A 24457-nucleotide genomic window follows, 5' to 3' on the forward strand; every position below is an offset into this window, starting at 1 on the left:
ATCAAGTGTAATTATATATATAAAATATCTATGTACTATATATTACATGTGTATATATATGTATATATATATATAAACTAAGCATCGAAACGACTGTACTCTAAATCACAAGCAGAAATCAAACCAATACCTTTGTTATTAGGTATGTAAAGCAGTTGTCAGAACATGTGAAATGCCGGAGACGCTGCTACACAAAACGTATCAATGCAACATGGCGTGTGTGGGCATACAACAGGTGTCAGAACAGCAAACACTTTCACAGAGTGACATGGGTGTGGCATAAGCTAGGGCTGACAGTAAATCCCAGCGCTGAACATTCCATCAATCCCAAAAGAGGTCAATGCAATGGTGTTACCATAGCAACTGCTGTCACTTGCAGAAGGTGCTGCCATAACATATTCTGTCACTTGCAAAAGATACTGCCATAGCATATGCCGTCACTTACAGGAGATGCTACCATGACATATGTTGTCACTTACAGCAGGCGTTAACATATAGCGTGCGCTGCCACCTATAGCAGGTGTCAACAAAACACAAATAACCAGTTCTAATGAAAGAAGAAGTGAAAGACCTCTGGGTAGCTGAGAGGGAAACTGAACAGTTGGCATCAACTTGACAATTCTGACTATGTTAGTGGTTTACATCAAACAGAATGAAAAGAACAAAAAATAAAAAGATTAAACCAACCAATTTGGCTTGTAGGCTTGTAGCGAGTGCCGTAATCCACTCTAGCTCTAAGCTCCGCCCATCTCTCACATAAGTGGCTTCAGCGTCATGGTACTTCAGCTTCTCCGCCAGCTGGAAACACGAACAATTGACCAATCAAATTTAACAGCCCATTTAAAAGGACAGGCATTTGAAACACTGGCACATGCAAGAGGAAGCAACTACAGTTTACTAGTTTGACATGAACAGGCATTATTACGATAAATCCAACCAGCAGTCGTCTAGACGAAACATGAGATTTTAACGGACTAAGATCTATTAAATGAATAATCTATGCTGTAAGAGATGTGTTCAGGTAAAGGCACGCTAAGAGCGTTAAGAAAAAGATTGCCTTGCCTGGGAATCAAACTCAGGTATCCGCGCTTAAAGCCAGGCACACTACCGCTACGCCATTAGATCACTCTTCTACATCTAAGAATAATTATGCACATAGTTATTACACATGATGGTTTCTCATGACGCACAGAACTGCCAGCGCACGGCTCTTATTATAAAAAGGTAATCTTTACTATAATAAGAGCCGTGCGTCCGCTCCTTCAAAGCCATGATTACAAGTTGGGATAAAATATTGCTCGATACGCGATTCGAACACAATTCGGCTTGGCAGCCTGACACTCTAACACCGTCAGTAAATGTTCACCTTGCACCATTTCTGAATAGTTGTGCGCATATTTATTCTCAGTACTTTGACACATCTCATGGTCTCTCATGACACACTAGACTGTCAGAATACTAGTAACAATAATAGTAATTATTAATAACAACAATAGTAAGGCAAGACAACTCACGGAATGAAGCTGAGACATAAATGCCCAGGAGAAAAGCTCCGGGCGGGGAGAGACTTTATTGGCAATTGCTTCTAGATAGGCGAGTGCTTCCGTAGGTTGACCTTGGTCTACCTGTCGTCTAGCGTGAAAGAACTACAAATACCATCAATAAAAACATACGTGACATTTATAAGAAGTTATCCCACTACAAAACTGACAACTCCAACAAAGCACCGACAACGATTGCTTGCTCTTACTTTACATATTTGGAGATGAGGTATAACATCGACCTCTCCAGCAAGACTCCTAGCATACTCGTATATCTCTGTGAGCTCTAGAGCATCTGGCTGTGTATATTCTTCTATGGATACTCTATGTAAATACCAATATATGTAAGAACATGAGCCTCGCTTATAAATATACACAACAGCGTATATATCTTGATGATATTATTATTATGATACCATATGATATTATTATTTTGATACTAGCCAAGAATATTATCTCAACTAAAGATAGCCAGAAAAAAGCTTAATGATCAGATTAAGAATTAATCTGAAAATTCCAACAGAAAACTAAACGGAAACATAAAATTAACCAACAGCAATAAAATATACTACATAGTAAGTGCAGCAAAGAAAATATTCATATAACGAACAGAACAGGAAAGAAAAGACAACTACGACTAAATCACATTCAGTCAAGCTCCCAAGACTCAAACAGTGGGGGAGGATTATGTTGAACAAGAAATACAGGAAGCAAAAACCCTCTGGCCATCTCAAGCGAAAAAAAAATCTTTTGTAAAAGATGTAAGAGAAAGAAATGAGAAGACAAAAACTGATGGAATGAAGAAGCTTGACAGCACTCACCCGCTTGGAATACCAAGCATGGAGAGTTTAGCAGATTTCTTTGTGTAGGGCTCGAGAGGCAGCCCTGCCATGAGGTAGCAGAAGTGACTGGCGTGTAGGAGACCTCTAGCGGCGAGGGCATCTCCGAGAGAGGTTATTGACCTGCAAACGACAACAGCAGTGAACTGAAGGGTAATAAAACAATTGCGTATTATAACAACTGTGCGCGACAGATAACCATTAGAGTACCTGTTACAAATCTATGATGTCAGACTTATCTGTTTACAATTTAATACCTGTATGCTCGACAATGTTTTACCAAGTAGAAACTACTATAAGCAGCAAGCTTAATTATGACTGCATTTGGAATCCGTATGTGTACCATTAAGAGGCGTTGCAGCTGTAGCAAAAGGCCAAAAAGCATCTACCACGAAACGGGGTAAGCTATAAGCATTTGTTTAGGCTTATATCCATACACTTAAATTTATCTTCTCCATACCACTTTGGACTATATGTGACTGATGTGATAAATAGCCTATGCAAAAGCTTGCAAATGCACCTGAAAGACATGTTAGTAAACACCAAATGCTTGTATTATAAAACAAGTATATGATGACCATGGCCTAAAATGTTGAAACATTTATAAAGCTATGACTTCTGTTGATAAATTGCCATACAGAAACTAACTCTTGTCAACAGACCCCACAGTACTCAGTTATCGTGTACCACATTCAAGGCATAAATGACCTTGACAAACTTGAACTACATGATTCTCCTAAAACTTTGATGGATTCACAGTTGTAATACAAACTCCTCCCATGTACACAACCGCGAACTCCCGATGTGTAGAGAATCTAAGATTTCCGGCTGCCTAAATCTCAATAGCCCTGACAAGCGTTTACAAACACTACCAGGCACTGGCAAGCATTGGCAGACACTGACAAGTACTGGCAGACACTGACAAGTACTGGCAGGCACTGACAAGCACTACTGACAAGCACTGATAAGTGCTTACAAGCACTGAGAAGTAGAGATAGACACTAGCAAGCACTTAGTCAAACTGCTAACAAGTAGAAAGTTTATGTAGTGATGTTGAAGTAAAACTGAGGGTATAATCTTTCTAAAAGCTTTTAAATTATGACTAAAAGAGTGTGAAATCTTTCAAGATACTAGAGAAGGACAAGCCATGACTAAAACTATTGAGCAGCAACTATCCTGTAGCTGTTTTCTTTGCAGGAAACACCCATGCAGTTGAAACCACACAATTACCATTACCATGCGCAAAGCCGGTTCAAATCTTAAATAAGCACATGTGTTTAACCTTCCTCAGTACTTACTTAGTGTTCAGTTCAGAGTCAGATGATGGGTTACATAACATCATTGCCAAGTGAGGGCGCCAGGTGCCCCACCCATCCTCAGGGTGCTGTAAAATAAAAGACATTACCTACATTCCCTACAATCACACTATATATTATTGACACATTAGTATGCTTTTGCTAAAAGCATACTAACATACATGCATGTATTACTGGGAGCCATGGCAGAACTAGTAAGGAACCAAACTAAAGCTGCCTCATAACGTTCACCTAAAAACTCACCCACAGCTTTACTCAACGAATCAAAATGCTATAAACTAATCTACCTCCATAGAAGGTGACTGAAGTTGTCTAGTCATCAATATAATATTAGTAGGAGCAGACAACTATCATAGTAATTTGCTACAAGTTTTACATGTAAATTGGTCTACAATTATCCAATTTTTTGACATCCAGTGGAAATTATAACAGGACATAAAATATCCTACATGCTCATAAATATCCCGTGTAAACCTTGAACAGCGTTTCTGATAACAATTGGTAAGTTCCTGCTCTAAAATTCTAAGAGTTCAGTCAAGGCGAGTAGTGGTACTCACCGTGGCAGAGGTTGGCTGTCTATTACTCATCAGCTGATAGAGAGTCTGTAATGGGTCATTGTAGGTCATAGATGAGTTGGCAAATCTTGTCAAAACGTGGGCGTGAATCCTTGAGCCCATCTTAGAAGAGAGGAAGAGGGCGTGTCCCCATTGGTCGGTTGACATGGCCCACTCTAGCGCTTCCTTTGTGTCACCTACCGAATACATCATGCCTTTTCATTTAAGATAAACTTACAGCAGAACTTTGAGTAAATCTTTTCATAAAGTGATTTGTGATTGTTTTTGATGTTTGAGGTGATTTGACTGCCAGGATGTTTCAAGATTGAAATCAACATAGCTTGAACACGATTAAAACGCTCAGAATAAAAATACATGAGAAATAACATCCCCAGTTGTTATCGTTGCAATAGTTGATACCGGCTATACCCGAACAGAGTAAAAATAACATGGAAGAAACAAAAGTGAGGAAAACAGTTTTAACTCTTTCGCTACTGTGCTAAAATCGCTATTCTGATCATACTAATTCAAATGAAGTTTCGGAGATTCAATATACCGCTAGCATTTATGCAACACCTTTAAAATCAATGTGAATATTGTTTCACTTTAAAATGCATCTTATTCAGAACTAATTTTTTTACAAGATGAGTACAAAATCTTTAATTTATCTCTCGCAAAATCTCTTTGCATTGAACTAACGCCGTGATTTTTTTTATTGCCATGAAGATAGCAAGCTGGTTTTCATGTGTTGAAAAATAAGTATAAATGGAACTGGTTAGCAAAAAGCTTTTTGATTGGTTGCATGTGATTGGCAACAAGGTTTTTTCGTTGGAGACAAACTTTGATTGGTCTAGCTGTGTAGGCTTTGTAATAAAAAGAAAAGTGAAACCCTATTGAATATTGAATGTCTGTGCTTCTATTACCGCAAAAGCCGATACATTGGCTCACGGTAGCGGAAGAGTTGAGCTAAAAAAAACTCACCAAACATGACGAGTTGTCTGAACCTGTCTATCGTCTCTTGCTGCGTCATGTTGGCATTAGCCTTAGGCACCGCTTGTACTGAGTAGAGGGTGCTGTCTACTTCAAAACCTTCCAGCAACAGCTCGGCAATGTCAGAACCAACATAGGTCTACAGAGAACAAAGACAGTATGATATATTTACATTTCATTTTTACATTTGTACTAGTATCGAGAGGTACCAGTATCGTCGTATTCAAAGTTTTGATGGATAGCTTGTGCTGGAACAGTAACCTTTTTTATACACACACTTCTATGCACGAATTGTTATTATTAATTCAACATACTCTGTTTCATATTTTGTTTTCTCAGCTCATATTAATTATATCATTATCAAATCATCTTTTATTGTAATCAAAACCAAAACAAACTTAATTTAGCAATTACATGTACTTGCTAATTATTTCGGATTTACATTTACACACTTTTGCGGTTGTTTTATTTTGTTTTTTAATTTATTTGACCTTCAAAAAACGTTTTGCTCATAATATGAAGTTTGAAAGTTAGAATGGTAACTGTAGTTATGTTAAATGAAAATAAATTTTCTGTATAAAAACTTTTATTACCCGGGCATTCATGTAGTAATCTACTAACAGTAAATTTTTATGCTGTATCAGACACACGTATCGGTGAGCTTCATTGAAGAACCAAGCCTTTATTTTTATATTAATATATAGCATGATGTTCTCTTTACAATCCAGTTAGAGCTGTCAGCTTGCATCTCAGTGTGTTTTTAGATGACTCAGTCCATCAGCAGAGTTCATCTACTCACCCCGTTCTGCTTGACGAATAAGTGCAAGAACTTCCAGAGCAACTCAGTAGAATCTCTGTCAAAAAGTGTTGAGTCCTCTCGGGCGACTTGAGCCATCTTAAGACAGTAATCAAGCACGTCTCGCTTGTGAGTTTGCCCTCTACAACAGACAAGTGCTAACAGGTGAGCTGACTGCCACATTTGCCACCTGCCCTACTTGACAAATGATCTTTTGAACAACAAAAAATGTTTTTCAGACTTCACTTCGCTCCTTTTTAAAAATAGAACAAGAGTGTTTTACTATGATCGATGCTGTTGAAATGCAAATGCGACCTTCTGAATCAAATCATTTTTTTAGGTCTAATCATCAAAACTGTTACCTTTTCTCATTCATCTACTGAATACCTTCCATAGATAGAGAAACGAATACAATGAAACTCCGATAACTCGACCTTCACGGGACCGAGAGAAAGTGTTCGAGTTAACAGATCGTTCAAGTTATGAGAACACCGTCACAAGTGCATGTATTATTGTATTTATCAGTACATATACATATACAAACTATATATAAATCAAAAGCATAGATTGCTTGTTGCAAGTTAAGGGGCCTCTCATGTTATGTTTTAACAATTTTTATCAGAAAATATAAATACTTTTCTATTGCTTGAGATTTGTTTGTTTTAGGTGATGTGACTGCCAGGACGTTTTCAGATTAAAATAGGCAAAACCTGATTGCGGTTGAAACGCTCAGAAAAAAAGACATATTTTTCTATTGAGCGGTTTAACAAAAACCAACTTTGCCGATTTTTCTTTAAGTTTATTGGAAGGTTACTTCCCTTCTCCTTGCTTACGAAGCGCTATCCTCAAGAGGCTGTTTGATGAAATTTGATTTTTTGCAAACCTTTAGAAAAGTCGTTAACGAAAATATTTTGCCGATAGTTGTAATAATAATGCCTAAGAACTTCTAAAAGTTGAGGTTTATCTCTATGGCTTGGAATAAAATGATATTCTACAGCGATAACAACCGTCTCCGGTAGCCGTTAGGAAAAAACTTCGCTTTAATGAAGTTGAGGTCGAGTTATCTAAAGCAATCTATTTATCATTGCGTGGGAACGAACCAAACAAAACCGTTGGAGTAACCATGTGTTCGAGCTATCCGAGGGCGAGTTATCCGAGTTTCACTGTACGCGTAAATTTTAACATAATAGTAATAGCAAGTCATCTACACACAACGCTGACCTAATAATTTATGGACGCAAATATTATAAACATGTAAAATCCTGGTTTTAACACGTTAAGCTGGCAAGCTGTGGATATACATGTATATCTCAGCAGACTATTACAGATAGCATAAACTATAGAAGCTATTAAATGAGGTCAAAAGTGAGTAAATATGGAGAGAGTAGATAATTCTTATTCTAATTCATGCTAGACTCGATTTATTTGACGCACGTGTGTTTGGTCTGATTTTCATGCCTTTCTAAAGCCATGACACACGACATTCGATGTCTGGCAAGCAAAACCGAACTTATAAAAGTAACTACAAGTACAACTACACGAGTCTGAGCCTGATCTGGGGGTAAAGTCCACTTTTTAAAAATCTGGAAATATTATCTATTGTAAACCGTAAAATGTTACACAATGAATGTGACAAACAGAAGAAAAGCATAGCCAGAACCCGTTAAACAGCAGAACTCGTGAGCGCAGCATAAACAGCCATGAGACACGACATGAACATGCAGAACAGTAAACATTTTTAGTCTTAATTATTTTACCTTAATTACAAGCATTTGATCAGTTTCCATGATGCGCATCATGTGGATTTGGAGTTGCATTACCATGTGAATTAAGTGTTTCTATGGACATTCACATGATGCGGATTGACTCCGGCGACTTGTTGATAAAAAGTAAGGAATTGTACGCTTATAAGCGATGCACGTATCACTACTCATAATCACTCATACTCACTTGACGAGAGGACCTGGGAACTTGAGAAGTGTGAGCTGGTGAAGGGGCCGCCTGAGGAAGCATATCGTGGCTGGCTGGCCATCAGCAGGGTTATGTGGCTGAACCTCGAGGGTGTCACCATTAGACATGATTCGAGGAATGAGATGAGGCATGGGGAACTTGGCAGGGGTCATCCGTTGTGGCTCAGATGGCTCAGCCTCCTCTTCATCTGATGAACTCTCATCTGAGGTAATGCAAGTGGTTAAAACTAATTTGGATTTTTACCGGAATATTCTATGGTTCCATCTATTTCTGCTTCAGACATGAAGGAATATTTCAACCTTTTTCCTTTAAAAAATTAAAAACTTTTTAAATATAAAGTTTTTTCAAATTGAAAACTTTTGAAATTTTAAAATTAAAATTTTACAAAATGAAATTAGTTTTTACATTTCGGAAAATTAAAATTTTTTAATGTTTAAAATCAAAATCTTTTTCAATATCTATTAAAAATTTTTTTCAACTACATTTTTACAAATTTTAAACTAAAGGTGAATGAAATTGAAAATTTTGAATAGCTAATTTAAATTTGAGCAAATTAAAGGTAAATTAAATTTGCTTGATTTAAATGTCCTGATTTAAAGCAATGCATACTTTTTTTAAAGAATCCCAACTATATCAACCTCAAGCTGTAAAATATGCAAAGCAAAGGCTATGCAAAAGAAAATACCCTTACACTACTAAACACAATCCTGTGAGCCAAATTGTTCAGTTTAAAAATAAAATTTGGAATACTTCATTTTCTTAACCGTAGCAAAACAAGAAAGAAACGTTTATTGATTTCTCTTTGGGCCATCAACCAGCATGGTGACATTTCTGTGAAACATACAAGGCATTCTGGGTAAAATAGCTTGAACTAGTTTTGATGTTCATGTACGAACTGAATACATATATCACTGAGTAAGCGAAGAGGGAGTGAAAAAAACAGCATTTTTCAGTGAAACAGAAGCCCACCACAAAAATAGAGAAAACATACATGTGGGTCTTTAAAAAAACTACAACTCAAGTGACAAGAAACCTAGTCGCGCCTTGTGATAGCAACTTGATGCTTTCAACCAAAAACTAGTGTTTTTAGTTAATTCTTAATACTTAATTCTTGGTTTTAGACATGCAGTTATTACGTTGTGTAATAGGTACATGATGCAGAAAACTCATGCATGCAGATGAGTTCGTAAGACAAAGGAGAGGCATGCAGTACAACGGGACATTACAGAAGAAACATACCGTATTAAATAATATGAAAATTAATAAAAATATTAACCAATGAATACTAACATTTTCGCAAGCAACTAACTCGAATATACACATAGATATATCATAAAACAAAGAAACAAGGAGTTTATCTTCAGCAAAATCTGATGGATGTAATGTAATGGTGCACAAGATCACATAAAATCATTCATCAAATGAAATTTTTGCCGAAACTTCCAGGACCCAAAATGTTGCCAACAATAATTCCTAACACGACTTCATAGATTTATCCCTCTACCACACCTTGAACATTTCTAAGCTATCAACTACATCCAAGGAATAGCTCGTATCAGGTTGTTAATCAATCTTGTGAAATCTGTTCACAAAATACACAAATTATTAGAATGTTGTTTCATAAAGTTGTTCATGTAATCTCACGAAACTACAAAATGATAAAGCATAAAAGTTTGCCTGTTTGTGATCTAATAACTGCTAGAGAAACAACAACGACAAAATCTTAAATTAGTAATTTGTCATGTCAAAACTGACCCAAACCTGTCCTCTGCAAATTGTCTGATTCGATCATTAGAAAAATAAGTCATCCTTTTTTGCATTGTTACAAACTCGTGCCGAACTTTCGACCAACTGGCAGCCATCTTTTTAATCTCATTCAACAAATCATCTCATTTAGGTAGATGAGCTGTTGAGTTAACCAGACTCAAACTATATAATAAACTAACCATTCACAGCGACTTCTTTAGTTGTAGAGTAAGGATGGACTTGTCCCCACCTCAAACACGTTACTTGTAATAGTAAGAAACATTTGCTATTTGAAAAGAAAACACCCGCTAGGTCACCAGCTGTACTTTCAGTCAACTATGGGTCAAGGTCACTGATGATACAAATAAGTTAAGGATATCGCCAGGAACTCAATCGTCCAAGCAAATCTGTTTTACATAGGACTGATAGATTACCTGCTGTATGACTTCTCTGATAGGCTGAGTCCAACCTGCTGCTGGTTCTACTAGGGGGACGGGGCGAGAAGCCAGACTGATTCATGAGGTATGGGTTGACCTCAGTCTGAAATATGCCTAGAGGCAAGGTGAAAAATAAGAAAAGAACGACAGATAAGGGGAAACCGTGGAAAGACAAGACGAAGAGCGCCAACAGAACGGTAACATTAGTGTTAAAATCTAACAGACAGCATGCTGACATGCGCAGTCAGTGCTTCAGCCGCACAAGAAGTTGCAGGTGCCACTGATTGACAATAATTAATTTTGATTGGCTGTACAGCTAACCAATCAAAACACTTGACGAATGAGAGTCTGTGTTAAGCTACACGATTGGAGCGAAAAGGACAATTAATAAATAAGGTAAAAAGAAGAAAGGGCCAAAAGACCCAAACTTACGATGACACTTGCTACCCATGTGTCGGTCTATTTCAGAGTCATAGTCTAATAAATAGAATATAAATAATATATATTATTATATATATAGTAACATATATTATTATATATATTATAATATATATTATTATATATAATAAATATAATCTACCACAATTTTCAGCCTACATTATTCGAACTTTATCTATCGCTGGAAGACAAGAGACAAGCTGCAGTTGGCTGACAAAACGCATGTTGGAATTGTAACAGAATGGGCTCATAAACAGCAAATCAAAACAGCTGTATGCACGCAAGCTTATCATAGCTTCAGAACACTGAGATTAACCAAAACATAGACAGTGCAGCACATTGATAGATTACTATGCTGTAGAAAAGGGTGTCTCTAGAGGAATCCATAGTAAAGATTGTCAATGGATAAGTTTTACGATTACCTCAAAACTACATTGAATAAAACATAGTAAAGTAACAACTTTGGTAGGCAAGAGAACATTCTACAAATTCTGTCTACAGCAAATTCTGGTCACAGCTAATTCTGATCACACCGAATTCTGGTCACAACCAATTCTGATCACAGCAAATTCTGGTTAAACCAATTTCGGTCACAGTAAATTTTGTCCAAGGTAAATTTTGATCACAACTAATTCTGGTCACAGCTAATTCTGATCACAACTAATTCTGGTCACAACCAATTCTGGTCACAGCAAATTGTGGTTAAACCAATTTCGGTCACAGTAAATTTTGTCCAAGGTGAATTTTGATCACAACTAATTCTGGTCACAGCCAATTCTGATCACAACTAATTCTGGTCACAACCAATTCTGGTCACAACCAATTCTGGTCACAGCAAATTCTGGTTAAACCAATTTTGGTCACAGCAAATTCTGTCCACAGGTAATTTTGATCAAAACTAATTTTGGTCACAGCTAATTCTGGTCACAACCAATTTTAGTCAGAGCAACAGGCTCAACACTTTCAGTGATGCCAGCATACATATATGACTTGTTATAAAAAGTATTCGAGGCAATCTAGAACTATGTTCAACGCTGTTATGAGAAACAATGACACATCAGCATTTGCTAGAAAGCTCTTAGGACTGTTATAAAATCCTCTGTAAACGGCGTGCTTAAAATAAATAATCCAACGAGACCACCAAATAATATTTCAACCAAAATCATCAAAAAATGTCTCAACTCATTGATAAGCAGTGAATGGAATTTTCCATAACCAACAGCCACACAGGTAAGCATCAACAAAATCCAAAAGGTCTATTTATATATAGTTTAAACACAACTTCAAGATAGATTTTCACTGAACAGAAAGGATTTGTGGAATGGAGAGTTACAGAAAGATCAACATTTGTTAACTACCGAGATGTCAATTCAAAAACTGTTGATGTGAATTCTGACAATGTTTGGCCGTCAAACCAGAAGCCACTAAAATCTGGTGAGTTAAAAGATATGATACTCCTTGCTCTTCTGATTGTGTTTTGTTTGGAAAGAGAGCAAAATCCAAATACAGAAGCCAACACTGAACACTCCTGATTTTTAACCAACTGGCCTTCTGGAACCATCTTTATATCATTGACAGTTGATAAATAAAACTATTGCGGTAATCACAAACAATTTGTATAAAAAATCAACTGGAAAACATAAAATTAAATGACTAATACCAGAATGGACTTTCGCTGTGGAATCAATCTGAACATATGCTTTATAAAATAGGTTTTGCAGAGATGCCGCTGTGGCAAATATGGATCTACATGTATATGCAACGAGGTTCAGAAACATTAATGCAAAGAATGATTTTCAAGGCAGCCAAACAAACAGTGAAATTTCTCAAACACTGGTAAACAGGAAAAAGAGTAAAACGCAACAAACAAACAAGCATGCGGTAGAATGAAAGCAACACAATAAACCAACAATAAATATGAAATATAACATACCGGCAGCAGCACTACCAGTTCTACTCGAAGGCCTGCTTGCAGATCTACTGGAAGGTCGAGAGCCATAACCATATCCCCGTCTCTCCTCGTATACATCTTTAGATCTCGGTCTACCAGATCCGCTGTAATCATCGTCCCTGTAGCTGCTGAAAAGAAAAGCACGGATATCAAAATTTCAAAAATAAGAAAATATCAAAATTTGAAAATAGACTGAAACTTGAAGTCATGAAAAATATATGCGCATCTGTCAGGAGTCTGAAAATTTAGCGAGAACAGTTGGTGAGTTATCTACTCTTTACCAGCCATGCCATCAAGGAACGCAATGCGCAGTTTATATTTACGTGTGTGATCCATAAGAGTATTTTTAAAACCGAATACCTAACTGTAGTCTGCTTTTCTTTAACTTTGCTTACACCGCTGACACAATGTCACGGTAATGCCACGTACACTGATTGCTGACACAATGCCATGGCAAGCACACCGCTGACACCATGTCATAGTACGTGAAGCACTGACACCAGACAAAGGCGGACACAAGAAAACCTCTGCACGTTCTCTGTTCTCGCCAGAGAGTTAATTATGGTCAAGAATTCGGACGGACGGACAACTCCAACTGCTAAGAAACATTTCACTTTAAAATAATAGCTAACTTAAAAACGGAACAAAATAAAATTTTAAACAAGAAACAGAAGCTAATATCTAGACAGATACCAGGGAGAATCCTCAAAGGTGACATTATATTTCTGTGTGCTGGAGGATCTGGTGAGTCCCCTTAAGAACAAGACAACATTCAGCATGCCGTGATGACCTTTCATCTTACCAAGATGACAAGTAACTCCAAACTTATTTTAGAATTCTTCTACTTAACTAGATACATACAGACACTAGCAAAAAATCATTCGAGCTTTAGCCATGTAATAGATTACAGTATATAAACATTTAGATTAGTAAACCAATTTTTTACGTTTTATGGCTGAATGTTACTGGAAAAATTCATCTCATTAAAAATCATGTTTCCCGCTCTCCAAATCATGCAACCTACGATGAGTGATTTACAAATTTATACCCAACATGATTAGCCTAAGTTCAGTCTAGGTTTGGGGGCGGTCATCGTGAAAGCCATCTAGCCGACTTAGTTATATCGATCAAATCCCTAAATAAAGGTAACTGCTCCACCCCAAAGTAAAACCTAACCATCTCTATACATTACACAATGTATACTGTCGTAACCATTTGAAAAATTGATCTCTATGAAAAATATTTTGTCTAGAATATTGCAATTATTATCTATTTTTTTATGCTAGAGGATTGTGGCACATGCGAATAAAATCTGTCAGAAGCATAAAAGCAGCCGTAGGTAAGAGCTGTATATAAATACAACACATCTAGCAATCACTTCCTGTTAAGGTCTACAGCCTAAATACGCCCCAATCAGCAGCAGAAAAACCTAACAAACTTTCCAACAAATCCGCAAAGGAATGTATCACAAAGGGTATAGCTGCAGCGAGATGCATCTTCGCTTTCAATTTATCCAGCCTGCAGGAGAATTAAATCAAATCAACTGCAAGCGCTTGTGAAGCATTCCAGCGCAAGGCAAAACAACTCCCTAAGCAGAATAAAGAGCAGACAACTTAGAACACTTAACAATAATAATTTAAAAACGAGCCGAAGGAAGGCTCGGTGAACTTACCGAGACCTCTTAATAGCTGGTGTGGACGAGTTTCCACTGCAAAGGCATACAACAGACAGACTAGTAATGGAGACATCAACACATGCTTCACTACTAATCTTTCTACTTATTAATGCACCAATTATAGTGTATCAATACACTAGTAGGAGGTACCAATATACTAGTAGGAGGTACCAAAACACTAGTAGGAGGTACCAAAATACTAGTAGGAGGTACCAACACACTAGTAGGAGGTACCAATATACTAGTAGGAGGTACCAATATACTAGTAGGAGGTACCAATATACTAGTAGGAGGTACCGATACACTAGTAGGAGGTACCAATACACTAGTAGGAGGTACCAACACACTAGTAGGAGGTAACGATGTACTAACATAAAAGCCGATATACTAGAACATCACAGCACATACCAATCCTCTGTTTTTGATGTGATCAATTTATCTACACATGCGCTTGTTCGCAGAAAAGTGACAAAAGACAATTTGTAGACAAACGACCGTCATTCTCGTTTGAATAGTTTATTATTGAATAATATTTTTGGTGTTATTTCAATATTATATCGGGATTCTGTGCAAAGAAGTGTTCAGCGTTGCTGTACAAAATTGTGAACAACCGCGTCGTTTGCGAAAATCGATTGCGAAAGCTTCGTGTTTTCAACGCTAAAAGTTGTCTACAAAGATGGTGGACCACGATAAAATGGCGTCACGAAAAAACCAAGGATTAGTACTAAATATAGTTGGGACTAGCCAAATGCTAGTACAGTGACCCCCGACAGGCCACCGGTGAGGCATGCTAGTACAGTGACCCCCGACAGGCCACCGGTGAGACAACTCCTGAACTCTTTCGCTACTAAATTAATGTCTTCATCGAAACATAATTACATATTCGGTAAAACCTAATATTTGAAAGGGGCATGTATAAATTGTCATAACTTTGGAACCACACCGTCGATGAAAAAATGTTTTGATACCAGATTAATCGGAATAAAATGTTACATTGTTTAATGCCAGACAAAATGCCACAAATGCGTTGCAGACTGAACCCAAACACTTCAGCCATATTCACTATGACCGTGAGCATGGCCGATTCGGACGATTTATCACTATTATTACAGCTTATGGCATTATTATTACTGCAAAAAGTAAAAAGAATCCCTCTCATCGGTACTATTGTGCCTGACACGACACGACAGGTCATTGCTAAGAAGAAATTGCAATAAAAATAAGATTTGTAAAGCGAAACTACAATCAATATCGGATGTAAACATATTTTCTATTGGCTCGGTGCAGAAAATTGCTTCCTTTCATTTTAGTACAGACGTGATAGGCTAATTAATTACCTACTCACTAATCAGAAACTTTTTGTACGAAACCTGCTCCAACCGCATCATGTGGCTCTTGGCCATACGCAAACGCCGAGCATTACTACGCGGCTCATGATAGTGAAATATTTAGGTTTAGCATTCAATGTTAGAGCTAGCAAATACCTGTAACTGTCATCGAGTCTATATCCACCGAATGACTGATTCCTAGGCATCCTAGACTCGTTTCCATACTGTTGGTAGCCTATAACATTATGGAAAACTTAGGAGCAGAGGCTATGATAGTTGAAGAAAATAGCTACTTGGATGACTGGTGCAGTGAACAGAAAGTGAGAGCTTCGTTAGTGCAATTTCATATCGTGTGGGGGCTAGCAGAAAGACTCTCATAATACTTTTGAGAGCTCAGTCTAACAAGCAGTTCCTACTACTGCTGCTCTGTGGTCAACATGACATGCCCAAGTATCAAGAGAAGACAAATCTACAGACAATGTCAAAGCCCCCTACTATAATAGTATGATGGTTCTTGGGAAGGAAGTGATGAGGGTGAACTTGAAAATAACAGTGAAAGATTTAAAATTGATTTTAAATTTTTAAGTGAAATTAATTTAAAATTTCCAATCTTTTATGAGAAAAGATTAGCAATTTTAGTGTGCTAGATTTAAACAATTTTAGGCAGTGAACTCAGCAACTGCCTCCCTCCACTCCTGGGTGATCTGTTCAGTAGGAACAATATATAACTTCCAGCTGAGTAGTCGGCCAACCTCCTGATTGAGCAAAGTAAACAAAGAGATTTAATATATTATTGGACAACATGATAACAGAGTAACTAAGATGGATAGCCAACCATCGAGGTCAGCCAAAGTAATTTTATACAAATTATTACTTGGAAAAAAGTAAAAACCTTTACTGTTTGTGCATGGCCTGAGCATTTTTATATACAGTCATACCTCGACATACCACACATTTAAGATACGAGCAAATTTTTGCTTTGAGACAAATTTGAGATGTGATCATACGAGACAGTTATCAATGTGGCGACCGAGTATTCGAGAGGCCGCTTTCGAGAACAGCATCACTTGATCTTTCTCATCGAATCAGTTTGAAAAAGTTTTAAAAAGGCCAGCTAAAAGTGATAGTGAGACAAAAGCACCAAACTTGAAGAAAATAATAAAAAAATTAAAACGAAGACAAAATTAGAAACAAGTTTAGTGTAAGATTAAAACTTATTTTTAAGTGTAAGCTAAGTTCGTTTAATTAACAAGGCAAATTCAGAGGTTGTGTTCGCTTCTCAAAAGAGAAGCGTACCAAACGGGTTTCTGCGAGTCTTTCTCACACGGCCGCTACCATCTGTCCAGAAATTAACAACTCCCAATAAAACCATATCTATTGGAATTTAATGAAGATTATTAGCTACTATAGAATTGTCACACATGCTAAGATGAATTAACACTCTTTCTAGGCCACGGTACATTCTTAGAGGACTATTGTACACTCTATCTGACCTTTGGTACACTCCATCTGAGCTATTGTACACTCTATTAGAACTATTGTACATTCTTTCCAACGCATGTTGCTCTGAAGTTTTTATCATACTATCGATAGCCGTTACTGTCTGCCTCGAAGGTAAGAACTCCCTACAGTACTGTACATGATAATGTTACATTTTATTGCAGATCATAAACGTTAGATAAGTTTTGTTACTTGGTGAGCAAATTTATGGTGGTAAATTATTACAACTAAAACACATTTTTCCATCATAGTATCCCATTTTAGGAGGGTGGAGAGCCGTTTCAGAGGGTGGAGAATGAATTAATGGGTATTTAGCTACTTTATATAGGAAAAAATGCTTTGACAAATTAGAGAATTGACATACGAGCTCTGTCATGGGACGTCTTAGGCTTATATGTCGAGGTATAACTGTTCATTTACAAACTGAAGCCAGCTAGTAGACTGAGACTGCAATAAGAAGGAACTAAAACATACGAGACATGCAGACTGCGCTGAGGACTTACCGGACTGAGGCTGTGGGGTGGCATAACTTTGAGCAGGATGCTGTCCGACCATCGGACCACCGGCCCGCACGGGTGCTGCTGCTGCGTTAGAACCCATGTGTCGTCCTTGGTGATAGCCTGTGTTTCCACTCAACTACACAGAAGAAATGCATATGTGAAAACTTGTAGGAAAAGGGCTTCAGGTTAACTACATCTGAGAAAGCGATAGCTTGTACCTCAGTAAACACTTTAGTTATTAGAAATCGAAAACTCTGGAGATTCTTTGTTCCAGTTTGGCGAAACCACAACTCGATAAAAATTTAGAAAAGTAATGATATCCTGCAAGTAATTAGGGCTAGACACGGGTAGATGACCCACTCCGAACTTCAGCACACCCTCACATTCTATGTCTTAGCCTGAGAGTAGAGCAAAATAGTTACACTCTGGCATTTGTCTATGAATAATCATTGAACAACTCACATGTTTAGTGATATCCTCGTCACAAATGCTAGTAGAAAAATTGTGGTGTAGCAACAGTGTGGCCTGGCAATACTCTAGGAATTGGGAGAAAGCGAGCATAGCGTAACATGAGAACAAATGAGCAAAATTACGAGCAATAATTTACCATAGAATTATCATTGTAACCGTGGTTATAACAATGAGCGCAGTTAGTGTACGGCTGCGAGCCCACAGCTGGGTAGGGCCCCTGTTGAGGAACAGGATAACCACGCCTATAGCTTTCCTCCATCTGACAGAGAACATTTAACACAAACAGCCAATCAGAAGTCATGACTCATAAGTGCTTGACAACCCATAAACTAATAAGTTTGCTGGTGAACAACAGAGGTCTAGAGCAAGGAGTACGAGAGGTCTAGAGCAAGGAGTACACAAGGTCTAGCTGATACTGATGATAACCTGTGGTACAACAATCATCAACTAGAAACACTACAGCGTACCTGCATATTGACTGTTGGAACCTTGCAAAAAGTTAGGTAGCCTAATAATAGTCATCCATGATCAGCGACAAGTAACGATGTTATGTCATGATAGCAACAGTTGATGAAACAATTATATCATAAAGAACATCATGATTTCCATGAAAGAAGACAAATCCCGATACAAGTATTATAAACAAACAGTAAGATAAGCCTTACAAATCCTTTAGCTATCTACTTGTAAAACGCTAGCCAAGCACAAAATTGGTTTCAATTCACCTGTTGCTTTAGCCAATCAGAAATCAATAAAGTTTATTTTACAAACTGTGTTTCCATAGTTTGAAAGGATGCGGAGTTGCTTCCACTCCCAATCGTAGAAACTGTTAAATCCGACAGCATTTGATGCCATTTTCCTTCACTAAATTTATGCAAAGGCATTTGCTGTGAGAGGACTTTGACATCTCTTAGAAAGGCTCACTGCCGATGAATCCAAATCGATAATACTCGGCTAACCGTGGAGGTAAAACCTTTTATAGCACACAACCGCGCGGGTCTCTGCTATGACAACACTCTACTACTCGGTACTGTTTCTGCTTGACCTTTTGCTTTTACGTTAACATGCCAGGGAGGTATCTCGTAGGAGGATAACAAATTACACAGTTTTTAGTGCAGCTAGTTGACTACGCATGAATTTAAAGGTGACCATAACAGTGAAGAAGTTTACTATAACAAGTTTTGTTTTGAGGGATACATCGCAAATCTTGAAAATGATCTATAGCGCAACTCCAGACCGTTGGAAGTCGGATGTGAATTCATCGGCAGCAGGCAACCCCAAACCCATTTAAAGCATGCAAACCGAAAAAAGTCCGATGTCACCATCAGTTGTGGCAATGGAAGAAAATGGTTAGACCAGGATGTAATGCTAGAAAGCAAAGCTTGCTTTAACCCTTTCGCTGCCATTCATGTACAAATTTAGCTATCGGCCTACTGCCAGCCATTTTACTGAAAATTGCCGATATTGCTTCATGATATGTATACAACATTTTTTTCAATTTCAAACTCTATCTAGAACATTATTCGTAACATATTTTATTTTGCCAACATTTTAACTAACACTGCTATGCAAAAATTCAATGTATCTATACTTTGTGCGATGATAAAGCTATGTGAAGCGATCGCTACGAAGCTAAGACGATCCTCCACAATGTTCCTTACCCTTACAAAACTATCACTTTTACCACTATCAACGTCACAGCTGCTACTTTAATTATTTGTATAATTACGAAAATCTAAATCTGAATTGGCTATAACATCATCAACATAGTAATTACCTGTTTTCTGACTCGTGTGGTACTTAATCAACTCACAAAAAATGTTCATTTTTAGGTTAGTAGTTCTCAAACAAGTTTAAAATTGCTTCATTCTTTTAGGCTGATTTTATAAAGATATCTTCGGACAACATTGTCAATATCTTGAAAGTCCTAAAGACCGTGGGTCATGTTGTCAATGAATAATAAAATGAAGTTACTACGCAATTGCTGGGAAAGTCGTAATTATGCGTCTGTGGTACTCGACCCTAGAAAACGCACAAATGCGTCTTTGGCAGCGTAAGGGTTAAACTTTCACACCTGACACACCTTGGCAGGTGAGCCTATCGAAAAGTGAATAGCGAGGTAACTAGGTAAATACGAAACGGAAAAAATAAGTAAAACCTACCAGGACCGATAGCTGAATATTGTTGTAAATGTACGATATGAAGTTATTTATACCTGAATAAGCACGCAAGACCTATTCAATAATAAACTATAGCAAGTACCTGCTGCTGAGTAAGGGGCTTGAATCCCTTCATCATGGCCATTCTCTGCTGCATCTGGGGATCCATCTGGTTGTACATGTTTGGCTGTTGATTACCTAAACAGATGTCACCACTATATATATACTCGGTCCACTATTGACGCAGTATGCAAACATTGGTAAAAGAGGAGGCACATGCTTACCGTATGGGAACATGCCTGGGTATTGGCCTGGCATCATCATCCCGGGGTACATCATCTGCTGTGGTGGGTATCCCATCATATTTGTATTCATCATTCCATTTCCCATCATGCCATAATTCATGCCATAATTTCCCATTGGCTGATTTCCGATGTTCTGGTTGGGTATTGGTTGGCTATTCATCGGTTGATTGGGAAGTTGCTGGTTTTCTATAGGCTGTTTGGAAGTTTGCTGACTGCCCATTGGCTGGTTATCCATTTGTTGGTTTATTACCGGTTGGTTCATCATTTGCGAAGTTGGCATTTTCTGGTTTCCAACTGGTTGACTGGTGATTTGCTGGCTTCCCAGGCGTTGGTTGGGAGTTTGCTGACTTCCCATTTGTTGGTTAATCATTTGATTTGGCATTTGCTGGTTTTCTACTGGTAGGCTGGTCATTTGCTGACTTCCGACCATTGGTTGGTTTGTCATTTGCTGTCCTATCGGCTGGTTGGTCGATTGTTGAGTAAGCAATTGTTGGTTGGCCATTGATTGGTTGGCTACTTGCTGGTAGGGCATAGGGTAACCACCCATCTGTTGGTTGCCCATTGGCTGGCTAGTCAGCGGATAAGGCAGCTGGAGATTTCCAGAACTTACTGGAGGCTGATTTGAGGTGATGAACTGATTGGCTGTAGCACCAGTATTTATGGACTGGAAAATTGTGCTCATTGGCTGAGAAGCTGGTTCCATTACTGTAATTGGCTGTGAAGTCGGCATACTGGTTGTCATTGGCTGTGAAGATGACCCAGCAGATGGCAATTGCTGTGAATATGGTACAGCAGATGAAATTGGCTGAGAAGATGGTATAACAGATGATATTGGTTGAAAAGTCGGTTTACTGGATGTCATTGGCTGTGGAGGCGGTGGAGCTGAGGGCATTGGCTGCGAAGTCGATCCACTAGCTGACATTGGCTGTGAAGGCGTAGGAGCAGAGGGCGTTGGCTGTGAAGTCGATTCACTAGCTGCCATTGGCTGTGAAGGCATTGGAGCAGAGGGCATTGGCTGTGAAGTCGATCCACTAGCTGCCATTAGCTGTGAAGGCGTTGGAGCAGAGGGCATTGGCTGTGAAGTCGATCCACTAGCTGCCATTGGCTGTGAAAGTGGTACAGAAGATGGCATTGGCTGAAAAGTTGGCCCACTACCTGTCATTGGCTGAGAAAATGGTACAGCACTTGCCATTGGCTGAGTTGCTGGTACGCTAGTTGTCATTGGCTGATAAGCTGGTAGGCTAGACGTCATTGACTGTAAAAAGGGAGCATCATGTGCAGCTGTCGTACGCGAAGTTGGTAGACTAACTGCTACTGGCTGAGAAAATGGTACAGGCCCCGCCATTGACTGAGTTGCTGGTACGCTAGTTGTCATTGGCTGATAAGCTGGTAGGCTAGACGTCATTGACTGTAAAAAGGGAGCATCATGTGCAGCTGTCGTACGCGAAGTTGGTAGACTAACTGCTACTGGCTGAGAAAATGGTACAGCACCCGCCATTGGCTGAGTTGCTGGTACACTAGTTGTCGTTGGATGTGAAGTTGAAAAACTGGACATCTGATGAGCAGCTGCTCTATTGGATGCTGAAAAACTCTGCGACATTGAAGATGAATTAACACCAGAGAGAGGTGGTTGATTCGACATCTCAACACCGGGATTGAAAACACCACTATTAGTTTCCGCTAAAACCGGGTTAATACTAGAGGTAATCGTTTGAAATGGGCGACTCACAGCGGAATCAGTAGCTAAAGGTTGGTTTGAAGCAAGCACATTTGCTATTGGCTGAGCAAATGAAGCGTAGTGAGGAGCCGCAGTGCTCATTGGCTGAGTCTCTTCTGACGCTGGCTGACTCACAGCCGCAGAATTAGCAGCCATACTGGCTACCGAGTGTCTCTGATCAGGCATACTCTGCGCCTGGTTCGCATCGCTCACCTGGTTGAATGTTTGGCTGACATTCATGGGTGGAGACTGATTAAAAGGGTCGTAGATAGACTGTCCCGCTGTGCTAGCTAGCTGTTGATTGGACACAGTATTCTCAGCCAATGAAACTTGGCCAGACATACTGAGAGAAGGCGAATATCTGGAAGTCGTCTAAAAGTGATAAAAAACTTATCTAGACCATGATAGAAGCAATCATCAAATGACAGATTCGAATCAATATTAGTATTCGTTTACTAAATGGTCATGTAGTTGAAATGACTAAAAATTACTACATGAAAATGTACTACATTTTGCAAATGGAATAATTGCCGAGAGGATAACTCCGACATACGGTCTCTGCATGAAAATGTACCACATGTTCATGCAGAGACCGTGTGACAGTCAGGCATTTACTACAATGAACAAGTAGTGAGTGAGTAAATGATACCTGCTTTATTCTCAGCTTACAGAATTATGTTCCAAAAGTCACTAAAGGCTGGTTTACACTATATCGCCGTATGTCGGAGTTATCCTCTCGGCAATTATTCATCAACTATGTGCACCGTAAACGGATGACACCATTGAAGCAACGCGGGCACATCGGGAAGGTTTGCAGCTGTTAAACTTTCACAATAGTTAACCGAGTATCTACAACAGCCTCCGCAATGTGCATTATTTCTGAGATGATGATTGGTCATCCTAGATTGCTCGATCTACATTTTCCGCCATAACTGTTGCTGCGAGACTGTTGCTGCTAGTATAAGGAGAACGTTATACCACAAACTATTCGCTGATGTAAACGCGGATGGTTTGGGGATAGTGTGAACACTTATCGCAGACGATCACAGAAGTATTGTAGGATTAACACCTACATTTGGCAATATAGTATGACCCAGCCTTATAACATTCTTCTACGCTTATATAGAATGATCATAAAAAAAATTAAAAATGAGGTTGTATTAATAGTGATTTTACTTGGCCTACCTTGCCCTCCCTAATTTACAATCAAAACGTTGAAAATTGATTTTCATTGAAGTTCTGATTATAAATAACCTCAAAAAGGTGAGATCAGATTAACAACCATGTAAAATATACTTTGAAATTTATTAGTTGAACCTATCACCTCCATCAGATGTTAAACCTTTGTACCTATCACTTTCATCAGGTGCTCCTTTGTACAATTGAAGACGTATTCTATTTTTGTCTTAATAGCTAGAACGTAACAGAGATACCGACTGTCTAGTAGCCCTGTTATTTGGAAAGTTGGAGTAAAGAGCCAGTAAGGGAGCTAGTGGTGAGAGTAAATGATCAGACACTACTAAAGTGATCAGACACTACTAAAGTGATCAGACACTACTAGAGTGATCAGACACTACTAGAGAGATCAGACACTACTGAAGTGATCAGACAATACTAGAGTGATCAGACACTACTGAAGAGATTGCTATGAGATGTTAGTCATCGCTATTTGAGCAAAGCCTGAAACTTAATTTCCAAACAGCTGGTGAAACATACCAACAAGAGCTGGACAAACATCTGCACACATGTACACAAATGTACATATGTACACACATGTACACAAATGTACACATATGTCGGATAAATGCATATCAAATATATGAGAATTAGTCTAACACATATGGAACCTTGATTTAAAATATGAGCAGACATAAACCATACATTAACCGCAACACAAGATGCAACCTCTGCAAACAGAAAACCTAATGATTTTTAGACCAGAGTTGTGCTCTCTCAATAATAGCTACTATCATGGCTCCGGCAGTCATAGAGTTACTCGCGTAGCAACAACAGGCTAAATATTAAGACAAGCTTAAAAATATCACATCTAAAAATGCCAAGACCAGCAAACTGCGATATACAAACATCCGATTACCTCTCCAAGCCTCGGACTCTGCTCTTTTGGCAGTTCAGGATGGAGATCATTAGACGATGGCAGCTGATTGGCTGATCCAGATGCTTGAGCTGACGAAGACGCTTCAGACGCTGAAGGAACAGGGTTAA

The 24457-nt window shown here is 38.5% G+C and overlaps 2 protein-coding genes across 7 annotated transcripts in view; both read right to left on the reverse strand.

Moving 5' to 3' along the window:
• The window catches only part of LOC137398939 (protein transport protein Sec16B-like), a 37326-nt gene extending 16361 nt beyond the window's left edge, over nucleotides 1-20965 (reverse strand). For 4 of the 6 annotated variants that reach the window (XM_068085105.1, XM_068085103.1, XM_068085104.1 and 1 more), the window contains exons 1-16: nucleotides 20497-20965; nucleotides 20316-20410; nucleotides 18521-18541; nucleotides 17586-17718; nucleotides 15739-15817; nucleotides 12562-12707; nucleotides 10188-10304; nucleotides 7987-8209; nucleotides 6040-6178; nucleotides 5232-5379; nucleotides 4254-4447; nucleotides 3679-3764; nucleotides 2363-2503; nucleotides 1751-1865; nucleotides 1515-1646; nucleotides 688-798 (exon numbers count right to left, since the gene is read on the reverse strand). In XM_068085105.1, coding sequence (XP_067941206.1) covers nucleotides 688-798; nucleotides 1515-1646; nucleotides 1751-1865; nucleotides 2363-2503; nucleotides 3679-3764; nucleotides 4254-4447; nucleotides 5232-5379; nucleotides 6040-6178; nucleotides 7987-8209; nucleotides 10188-10304; nucleotides 12562-12707; nucleotides 15739-15817; nucleotides 17586-17718; nucleotides 18521-18541; nucleotides 20316-20410; nucleotides 20497-20962 — 2346 coding nt within the window. In that variant the 5' untranslated portion in view covers nucleotides 20963-20965. The remainder of the gene's footprint in view (nucleotides 1-687; nucleotides 799-1514; nucleotides 1647-1750; nucleotides 1866-2362; nucleotides 2504-3678; nucleotides 3765-4253; nucleotides 4448-5231; nucleotides 5380-6039; nucleotides 6179-7986; nucleotides 8210-10187; nucleotides 10305-12561; nucleotides 12708-15738; nucleotides 15818-17585; nucleotides 17719-18520; nucleotides 18542-20315; nucleotides 20411-20496) is intronic. The other 2 variants (XM_068085101.1, XM_068085102.1) reach the window with 2 other exon arrangements.
• Nucleotides 20966-24454, reverse strand: LOC137398438 (uncharacterized; the record flags this gene model as incomplete). Its single annotated transcript, XM_068084548.1, has 2 exons — nucleotides 24330-24454; nucleotides 20966-22606 (listed from the first exon to the last, which is right to left on the reverse strand). A coding segment is annotated over exon 2 (1611 nt), but the record flags the coding sequence as incomplete, so codon positions are not given.
• Between the last annotated feature and the right edge of the window lie 3 nt (nucleotides 24455-24457).

Source organism: Watersipora subatra, chromosome 6 (assembly GCF_963576615.1).
Source record: "Watersipora subatra chromosome 6, tzWatSuba1.1, whole genome shotgun sequence".
NCBI classification, from domain to species: Eukaryota; Metazoa; Bryozoa; class Gymnolaemata; order Cheilostomatida; family Watersiporidae; genus Watersipora; species Watersipora subatra.